Source organism: Mirounga leonina, unplaced genomic scaffold, assembly GCF_011800145.1.
Source record: "Mirounga leonina isolate KUSES-001 unplaced genomic scaffold, KU_Mleo_1.0 Mir_448, whole genome shotgun sequence".
NCBI classification, from domain to species: domain Eukaryota; kingdom Metazoa; phylum Chordata; class Mammalia; order Carnivora; family Phocidae; genus Mirounga; species Mirounga leonina.
The window spans coordinates 2,784,852-2,795,078 of record NW_023270758.1 but is presented as its reverse complement, the minus strand read 5'-3'; the positions used below and the strand labels follow the sequence as shown (position 1 = coordinate 2,795,078).

At 37.5% G+C, this 10,227-nt stretch overlaps 1 protein-coding gene and 1 pseudogene across 1 annotated transcript in view; one reads left to right on the top strand and one right to left on the bottom strand.

Annotated features, from left to right (window-relative positions):
* LOC117999114 (ATP-binding cassette sub-family A member 3-like) overlaps nt 1-10,227 on the top strand; it is a 165,195-nt gene that overhangs the window by 48,267 nt on the left and 106,701 nt on the right. The window contains exons 9-10 of the mRNA XM_034988028.1: nt 3,393-3,574; nt 5,623-5,760. Coding sequence (XP_034843919.1) covers nt 3,393-3,574; nt 5,623-5,760 — 320 coding nt within the window. The remainder of the gene's footprint in view (nt 1-3,392; nt 3,575-5,622; nt 5,761-10,227) is intronic.
* On the bottom strand, nt 8,001-8,921 carry LOC117999157 (annotated as a pseudogene).

Genomic DNA, 10,227 nt, shown 5'->3' with positions numbered 1-10,227 from the left:
GGGGAGTGGGAGAGGGAGAAGCAGGCTTCCCGCGGAGCAGGGAGCCCGATGTGGGGCTCGATCCCAGGACCCTGGGATCATGACCTGAGCCGAAGGCAGACGCTTAATGACTGAGCCACCCAGGTGCCCCTAGTGTATACATTTTGATCTATACACATAGTATAGTATTAATAAGAAATCCTGTATTCAATTCAATTCAAATTGGATTTTGCAAGTTAGTAACTTAAGTGCTTTGACAAAGTTATAAAAAGTGCATTTTCTTACTTTCTATTTTCATACAATGTAATTTTTTCATATTTATATCTTTTAAAAGTTAAAATCAGCCAAATGTTAAGTAATATGTACACTAAAAGTTTGGGTGGTAGTTTGTATTTTAAGAGAAACAATTTCCTTATGATTTGCCTCAAGTAAGTAGCATTACCAGCTAATAATAAAAACTGAGAAAAGCACATTCAAAATACTGATTTAATTTGGCAGCAAATGGTTATTCTTTGGAGACTAATGAAGGTAGACATGACCCATCAAGATGAAGTGGGCTCTTTGAAATACTCAATAGTCTACATAAATTTTTTAAAAATATTTTTAAAGAAGCATCTGTAGCCACTGATAACAAGGCAATACCTAGTTTATGGTGACTTGAAGCAAAACAAATGCTCATAAGGAAAAAAGAGCTGTGTTTTAATATTATCTAAATTTACTTTTAATATTATCTAAATAGCCCAGTAACATTTTCCTTTCAGTACAATACTGTTTCTGTATAAGGCAGTTCCTGGGAGCCAGACAGTTTAGATAATGAGGGAGTTAAGTTAGGAAGTAATTGCTTGCAGTTTATTTTTTTTTTTAAAGATTTTATTTGTCAGAGAGATAGAGAGCATGAGCACAAGAAGGGAGAGTGGTAGGCAGAGGGAGAAGCAGACTCCCCGCTGAGCAGGGAGCCCCATGTAGGACTCGATCCCAGGAGCCTGGGATCATGATCCGAGGTAAAGGCAGATGCTTACCTGCCTGAGTCACCCAGGCCTCCCTACTTGCAGTTTAAACAGCAACTTTTTGCTTCCCACTCAGTGTGCTATTTGTTATGTCTAACAAAAAAAGCAGTTCTTAAAAAGGTACCATTTCTGATTTCTTCATTATATGTAACCTTTGTAAACAAATCGTGTAAAACTATAAAATTAGCAAATGTCTTGAAATCTGTATATAAAACATGCATTATCTCTAATTTCAAATTCACGTATTTGTGTAGCACTCAACCTTTACAAAGAAAAGCGGTTCCGAAGATAGTCTTATACACCGGAAACTGCTCCTTTTTCACTTTGTATCCACCTCACACCCTGATTTTAATTGTCTTGGTCGTGGACCTTTCCAAGAAGAGATTTTATATTTCATTCCCATAGCTGGTTGTCAGAAAACCCTGCTTTCCTCTGTTGAAGGAGTTAGGTCCTTCTGATGTTGGTGTATGCCTTCTAATATTTTCACAGCTTCAGGAAGCATGTCCTCTGGTTCCCTGTCTTCATCTTCATTTAAAGCTGCTGCCACTGAAAGGTTTGTGGAGCAAGAATTGGCAGTCTCTTTAGTTTGGGTGTACTCGATCCAAGTTGGATGAGTATGGCTAATGCTTTCTTTCTTTGTCATCTGACTCCCATACCCATACTTGGAGGTCTGTATAGGCTCTGTTTAGAGGTCTGCAGCTTCTCATTCAGCTGGTCACTTCTCAGCACTGTGACTGGAATTTTCCCCTGTTACTCCATAGGCTGTAGTTAGCTGTGGCTTCTCAGACGTCTCTCTCCCGCCTTCCTGTCCATCACTGTCGCTGACACACCAAGGACTCTGGCATTTCTCTTTTATTCTTTCTTAGAATTTCCATCTCTCTGCATGTTGTATACTTCTTCCATTAAAGCACTTACCATGTTAATGCCAGTTTTTTTTAAATTCCTGGTCTGATAATCCTCACGTCTTTGTCATATCAAAGTCTAATTCGGATGCTTTTTCACTCTCTTCAAACTGTGTTCTTTGCCCTTCGGTATGCCTTGTAATTTTTTGTCAACAGATGGGTATGAGGGGCACCTGGGTGGCTCATTTAGGTGTCCGACTCTTGATTTCAGCTCAGGTCGTGATCTTGGGGTCCTGAGATTGAGCTCCCCGTCGGGCTCCATGCTTAGCAGGGAGTCTGCTTGGGATTCTCTCTCTTCCTCTCCCTCTGCCCTTCCCGCTCATGTTCTTTCTTTCTCTCTCTCTCAAATAAAATTACATAAACAAACAAATAAATAAAATCTTAAAAAAAAAAGGTGGATATGAGGTATTGGGTAAACAGAACCGCAGTAAATAGGCCTTTAGTGAGGTAGAGGTAAGGTGCGTAGTCCTATGACTAGGTCTCAGTCACTTGATAAGCTTGTACCCTTGGCCTATAAACTCCCATCAGTGCTTCTCAGTTTTTTGCCCTGCTTAGATGGGACAGGATGCCTAGAGGGGACTAGAGTTAGGTATTTCCCTTCCCCTAGGTAAGTTAGGCTCTGGTAAAATAGTTTCTCATGAAGGAATGCCTGATTAGGAATGGAATGCACAGGCACATTTCAAAATGGCTCTTTTTTCCTTCTCCCTCCTCGAAGTATGAGGGGACTTTTCTCTGATAGTCACTGTGAAGAACTGGCAGGGCTCCTGAAGGTAAAACTCACAAAAGCTTGGGGATTCATCAATGACTTGATCCCCTAGAGTTTTTAACCCTCAGACTTGTCTACCCTGGGCCTTGACAATTCATCAGTTATAGTGCAGGTTTTCCTACCCCAGTTCTGGTTCCCTTGGAAGTTTCTGCTCGTGGTTTCTGTTTCATTAAATTCTCTGTGCCTGCCTGTCCGTCTCTCCAATTGTGGGGGCAGTGGTTTGCTCTGTGACCTCATGTCTCTAATAGATCTAAGAAGAATGGGTGATTTTTCAGTTTATCTTTTTACTTCTTGTTAGGATGGAGTGGTGACTCCTGAGCTCCTTACACGCCAGACCAGAAACTAGAAGCCAAACCTTATTTTTATATTGATGAATGTATTTCCAAATTTATATATCTTGCTGGTTATTTCAGTGGAGATGCGCATGGAAGAGAATAGAGGAATAGGGCTACCATCCCAACCAGTAGGTCTGTTTATGGCTTTAAAGCTTACTTTATGGACTTTTGGTGACTGTTTATTTTTGTTTAGTTGAGTTTGGCTGTAGGAAGAGGCAAGTTGTACCATTACTTACTTTATTATCCTCTCGGACAGCCTGAATTTCAAAGTATCAGCGAATAGCAAATAGTACCTCTCTCCAGAGAATACCAGTACATTCTTGTTGTTTAATGATGAAGCAGCTGGATAACTGTTCTAGTCACAGTTGGGCACCTCAAGTAACTGTCCACTACTATGTTTCAGAGTATGGTGTCCAGTGGAATAACATCCTGTCACCAGTGAATCCAGATGATGACCTTAGTTTTGCTCATATTATGGGAATGCTTTTATTTGATGCTTTCTTGTTTGGCCTTATGACCTGGTATATAGATGCTGTCTTTCCAGGGAAGCATGGTGTGCCCAAGCCATGGTATTTCTTTGTGCAGGTAAGTTCTAATGATTCTATTATTGAGAGAAGCCCCAGTTCTTTTGTATTTAGTTTGTCAAACAGTGAACATTATTACCGTGAACACCTTCCCTGTGGTGCTCCTATCTTCTGATACTAATACAGTTTTTATTCTTTCTGAACTAAAGCCATTACAAGTTAACTTTGTGCCATATATAATAGAATCAAATGGCTTTCTACAGAAAAAAAAAAAATCTCCGTCTGAATGAATATGTGGTGGGGTCCTTAGATCCTAGTGAGAAGGAGATGAATTGTGTCTCATATCTGGTTTATCACCATCTGCTTTTTTCCACTATTAGCCCAAATTACTTAGAATCAAAGCCATAGCAAAGTGGAGAGCATCTCTATCTTAGTCTGTTTTCAGTCCCCTTCTTTATTGTTCTATGGTTCAAAGCAAGTGGTTCCCAAACTCTTATCTCAGAAATCCTTTATACTCCTAAGAATTATTGAGCACCCCAAAGAGCTGTGGTTAATATGGGTTTTATCTATCAATATTAACCATATTTGGATATTAAAACAGAAATCTTGAAGATATTTATCAACTTGTTTAAATATATCACTAATAAACCCATTGCATGTTGAAGTCAACATTTTGGTGACAATAGCTTTTTTTCAGAATTTAAAAATACTAGAAGAGTGGCCTGTTTTATATTTCTTTCAAATATCTTTTCTATTTACGTAATAAAAGATGACTAGATTCTCATTGGAGAGTGTATATCTGGCTCTGCATTTAATCTTTTGCATGATGTGTTTTTGCTTAAAATATATGGAGAAAATACAGCCTCATACAGATATGCAGTTGAAAAATGGAGGAGTATTTCAGTAGCCTTTTAAGCAAATTTGGGTATTCTTTGGTACTTCACCAAAACTCAACTAATGATAATTTTCCTGCGGTTAGTTGAAGTTTGGAATCTGAAAACACATTTAACAAACATTTCTTATTCTGTTTCATAATAATATTCATTGGTGTATCCTGTGATTTGAATAGATCTTTAACCATGCATAAATGGTTAACATCATATTTTGGTTATTTGAAAAATATTAGTTCACTGATACATACCTTCCAAGTGATGACACATTTCATCATACATTATCAAAGCATCACATTTATTAATATCAACATGATGTTATCATGATAGTTTTTAAAAATTGTGAATTTGTCACACAGTAGTGGATATCAGTTTTTCAAAATTCTAATTTTCACTTGAAAGTTCCAGTTTTATCATTAGCAGCAAATATTGTCAGTTCATTTCTTTGAAATAATAATACCTCTTCATTAATTTTCAAGAAAATGTCTGCTAGATGTCCAGGTCTAAAGAAACATAATTCTTATGTCTGTCATTCTTTCCAAAAAAAGTGGTAATCCATGAAACAAGTGGCTAGTTCACAACTCAAACAGTGACACAAGTAATTTTTCTCAGAGCTTCCATTATATTTTCATCTGCTATAGAGATGCTTTATTTGTATTTTCCATTTTATCACACAGAATATTTTTAAAAATCATATTCAAGGAATGAGACTTAACAAATTATTTTTACTTTTTCATAAAAGACACAAGTGAAATAGATTTATGTACTTACTTATTTTATTTATTTTTTTACTGTGTCTGGTGGTGAAGAAGATGGTGACCGCTTATTACAGTTTTATGCTACTAATTTGATTTATGTTAAAGCACCAGGCATTTTATTCAGCATTGATTTTACACCACCAATGAAAATATCAATGCGGTAGAAAGACGAATAATGTATTTTTAAAAGTATTTTTATGAAAAAGAATTTTGAACTCAGACTCATTGAAAATGTGTTAGGAATCTCCAGGGATCCAGCTGTATATTGCATGACCAAATAAAGACACTTGACAGTTAGATTTTAAATAACAGGTTTTGTGCTTATTGTGTAGAAGTTCACATTCTAGGCAGTTTGCGTCCAAATTTTGTTTCAATTTATGTGCTTCAACCCATCTCGAAACCAAAGTGAAATGAGCCAAAGTGTTAAGAGCATGATGTCTATGGTTTTGGTCTTTTCTTAGAAATCCTACTGGTTTGGTAAAGCTTTAAGCATTAAGAAGAAAGAAGATAATCAAATTTTTGATATAACTAGAAGTGATTATTTTGAAGATGAGCCTGTTGATTTGGTGGCTGGTATCAGTATTCAACATCTGTACAAGGTACTGTGGTTTTTTTTTAAGATTTTATAATTGAACATAATTAAAACATAAAAAAATTTTTAAAAATTAAAAATAAAGATTTTATTTATTTATTTGAGAGAAAGAAAGAGAGAGAGAGAGCAAGAGACAACACGAGCGGGGAGGAGAGGGAGAAGCAGACTCTCGGAGGGGAGGGAGAGCCTGTTGTGGGGCTCGATCCCAGGACCCTGGGATCATGACCTGAGCCGAAGGCAGATGCTTAACAGACTGAGCCACTCAGGCACCCCATGTACAAGGTACTGTTTTATAAGTCTCTTTTTCCCAGTGCAGCTGAAAGTTAATTTATAGTGTATAGTAAATGTTTTCACTGGCCATGGCCCTAACCCCCACCATAAGATGTTAATAAAAGTTGTATTCAGCACATTAATTATTTAACAAAATGAAAATGAAAGATGTGCAAATAAAATAAAAATCCATTTGTTTCTTTCTCATTTCTTCAGAATGGAATCCAGTTTTGTATTATGATAATGGTGTCTTTTACATCCCTCCCACTATAAGAGCTAATGTCTAGCTGGAACTGTGATGATTTGATGTGTAAATATTAATTTATGTTTACAGTTGTGGTTTTACTTGTTCTACCAGTTATGTGTTAAGACTATTTGGCTGAATTCTTCTTTGTCCAAACTTTTGGTGAGGAGGTGTTCCTGGGTATATTAGTTTATTTGGATCAATTAAGTGCCCCTATGTAGGCCTTTTAAAGTAATTACTGATAGAGGGGCACCTAGGTGACTCAGTTGGTTAAGCATCTGCCTTTGGCTCAGGTCATGATCCCAGGTTCTTGGGATCAAGACCCCCATCAGGCTCCCTGCTCAGCAGGGAGTCCGCTTCTCCCTCTCCCACTGCCCCTCCCTCTGCTCTTGTTCTCTCTGGGTGTGTCTCTCTCAAATAAATAAATTTTTAAAATCTTAAAAAAAAAAAAGTGGACTATTGATGTCTCCTACTGTTATTATTGTATTGCTGCCTACTTCTTTTTTCAGATATGTTGATATTTGCTTTATATATTTAGGTGGCTTGATGTTGGGCACACATATACTTATAATTGCAATATCTCTGGTTGAATTGATCCTTCTATGTGTATATAATCACCCTCTTTGTTTTTTGTGACTGTTTTTGACTTAAAGTCTATTTTATCTGGTAGAAGTATAGCCACCTCTTCTTTCTTTTGGTTACCATTTGTATGGTATATATTTTTCTATCCCTTCACTTTCAGCCCATGTGTGTCCTTAAATATATGTGAATCTCTTATAGATGGCATTTAGTTGGGTCTTTTTTTTTTTTTTAATCCATTCAGTCATTCCAGGTCTTTTGATTGGTGAGTTCAGTCCATTTACATTTAAAGTAACTATTGATAAGTCAGGTTTTACTACTGCCACTTTGTTGTTTTCTGACTGTTTTATGGTTCCCTTGTCCTCTCTTCTTTTGCTGTCTGCTTTTTTTTTGGTTTGATGATTTTTTTCGTAGTGATATGCTTTGTTTTTTTCTCTTTTCTTTTATGTGCCTATTTTAAGTTTTTCTTTGTTGTTACCATGAAGCTGCATTGAACCTTATAATTACGACATCTATTTGAAGCTGATAACACCTTAACCTTTATTGTATCCAACAGTTCTACACTTTTATTCCTTCCCCACACTTTGTTATTAATGTCAGTGTTTACTTCTTTCTGTGTTGTGTATCCACTAACAAATTTTGCAATTATAGTTACTCTTAATCATTTTGTGTTTTTCACTTTTATACTGTTTAAAAGTGATTATGTACCGCTGTTACAGTATTATTATATTCTGTGTTTGTCTGTATATTTACCTTTACCAATGATATTTGCATTTTCCTATGCTTTCTTGTTGCTTTTTAACATTGATTCATCCCAACGTGAAGAATTTCCCTTTATCGCCTCTTGTAAGGAAAGCCTAGTGGTGGTGAACTTGCTCAGCTTTTGTTTAACAGAGAAAGTCTTTACCTCTCCTTTATTTTTGAAGGACAGATTTGCTAAGTAGAGTATTGTTGGTTTGTAGTTTTTTCCTTGAGTACTTTGAATATATATCATCCTATTGTCTCCTGGCCTGCAGGATTTCTTATCAGAAATCCACTGATAGTCTTATGTGCGTTCTCTTGTATATGAGGACTTAGTTTTTTTTTGGAGCTTTGAAAATTCTCTTTGTCTTTGACTTTTGACAATGAAATTTTTTTTTTTTTTTGATGTCTGATCTTACTTATTTGTCACTCTTAGAAAATCTCATTTTTGACTGGACTCAGACTTAGAGGTAGAAGCTCTCAGAGAGGACAGCCTCTGTCTCTTGGCAATCTGTTCCTGGCGTTTTTCTTTGGCCTCCTTCATTCTCTTGGCCAAAAGTTTAGCATATTCTGCAGCCTCTTCCTTAATTTTCTCAGTGCGCTGCTTCTTCAAAACAATACTCCGATGCTTGTGCTGCAGGACACGTGGAGTAACAAGATGCTGAATCTTAGGCACTTTGGTTCTAGGTTTCTTACCTTCTTTGTTTAGGGGCTTTCTCACAACATACTGGCAGACATCATCTTCTTTAGAAATTGAAAAGTTTGCGGATTCTGCTGGCTCTTTTGGGCCCCAGGCGAAGAGGCACAGTAGTATCAGTGAGTCCAGGAATATCCTTCTCCGCTTTTTTTACAATGACCAAGTTGAGAACACTGAGATTGACATCCACAGTGCAACCCCGAACAGATTTGCACTTTCTCTCTCCAGTCCTCCTTGGTCTATAGCAGGAACGCCCCTCACTCAGCAGCAGGCAGACACAGCCATGGGTCAAGACACCCTGCTTCATGAGGAAGCCTTGTTTGTCATCGCCACCACTGATTCGGACCACACAACCCTTCCATTCTTCACCCAGAGTATTAGCAGCAGCAGCAGCAGCCCCTCCAGCAATCCTGTGGGATTGCAGAGGCCAGGCAGCCCTCCAGAGCATCAGCAGCAACTTCTGGGGCCATACGCTTCTTATAAAAGGTACGAAGTTTACGTTCATTGTCCACTTCAGTGAGTTTCTGGCAGCCAGTATCTGGGAAGGAGATGTTCAGCTCACCACAGTTCTGAGGTGCCATGAAAAAGAGCTGACAATGTCATTTTAATGTGTCTTTATGTAGACTTCTTTGGTTGCACCTATTTGGGCATTTTTAAGCTTTATGAATCCAGATGTTCATTTCTATCCCCAGAGCTGGGAAATTTTCAGCCAATTTTCTTCAAATAAACTTTCTAGCCCCTTCTCTATCTCTTCTACTTCCATGACTCTGTTAAGGAATATGTCGTTTCTTTTCATGGTGTCTTATATGTCCCATAGTATTTCTTCATTATTTTTCATTTGCTTTTTGCTTCTCTGACTGGATAATTTCAAATGACCTGTATTTGAGTTTACTAAGTCTTTCTTCAGCTTGATTGAGTCTGCTGTTGAAGCTTTCTGTTGATTTTTTTTTTTCAATTCAGTCATTGTATTCTTCAGCTGTAGGATTTTTGTTTTTTCTTGGCTTCTCTCTTTGCTGAACTTCTCATTTGTTGATGTATTGTTTTTGTTTAGTTGTATATCTGGGTTCTCCTGTAGTCCACTAAGCTTCTTTCTTTTGTATGATTATTTTTGAATTTTTTCTCAGGCAATTCATAATCTCTATTTCTTTAAGCTTGGCTACTGGGGCTTTATTAGTGGTGTCATGTTTTCTTGATCTTTCATGGTCCCTGTAACTTTGCCTTGGTATCTGCACATTTAAGAAGAAGTTATCTCGATTCTTTACAGACTGCCTTTGGCAAGAAAAGACATTTGCCAGTCAGCCTAGCCTGACTTGTTAATTTTAGCCATTCTGACTGGTGTGAGGTGGTATCTCATTGAGGTTTTGATTTGGATTTCCCTGATGCTGAGCGATATTGAGCACTTTTTCATGTGTCTGTTGGCCATTTGGATGTCTTCTTTGGAAAAATGTCTGTTCATGTCTTCTGCCCATTTCTTGATTGGATTCTTTGTTCTTTGGGTGTTGAGTTTGATGAGTTCTTTATAGATTTTGGATACTAGCCCTTTATCTGATATGTCATTTGCAAATATCTTCTCCCATTCTGTCGGTTGTCTTTTGGTTTTGTTAACTGTTTCCTTTGCTTTGCAAAAGCTTTTTATCTTGATGAAGTCCCAATAGTTCATTTTTGCCCTTGCTTCCCTTGCCTTTGGCAATGTTTCTAGGGAACAAACCAGTAACTCAGCTGCCTGTGAACTCAGCTTCGGCTGAGGTCCAAGAGGTTGCTGCCTGTGTTCTCCTTTAGGATTTTGATGGACTCCTGTCTCACATTGAGGTCTTTCAACCATTTGGAGTCTATTTTTGTGTGTGGTGTAAGGAAATGGTCCAGTTTCATTCTTCTGCATGTGGCTATCCAATTTTCCCAACACCATTTGTTGAAGAGACTGTCTTTGTTCCACTGGACATTCT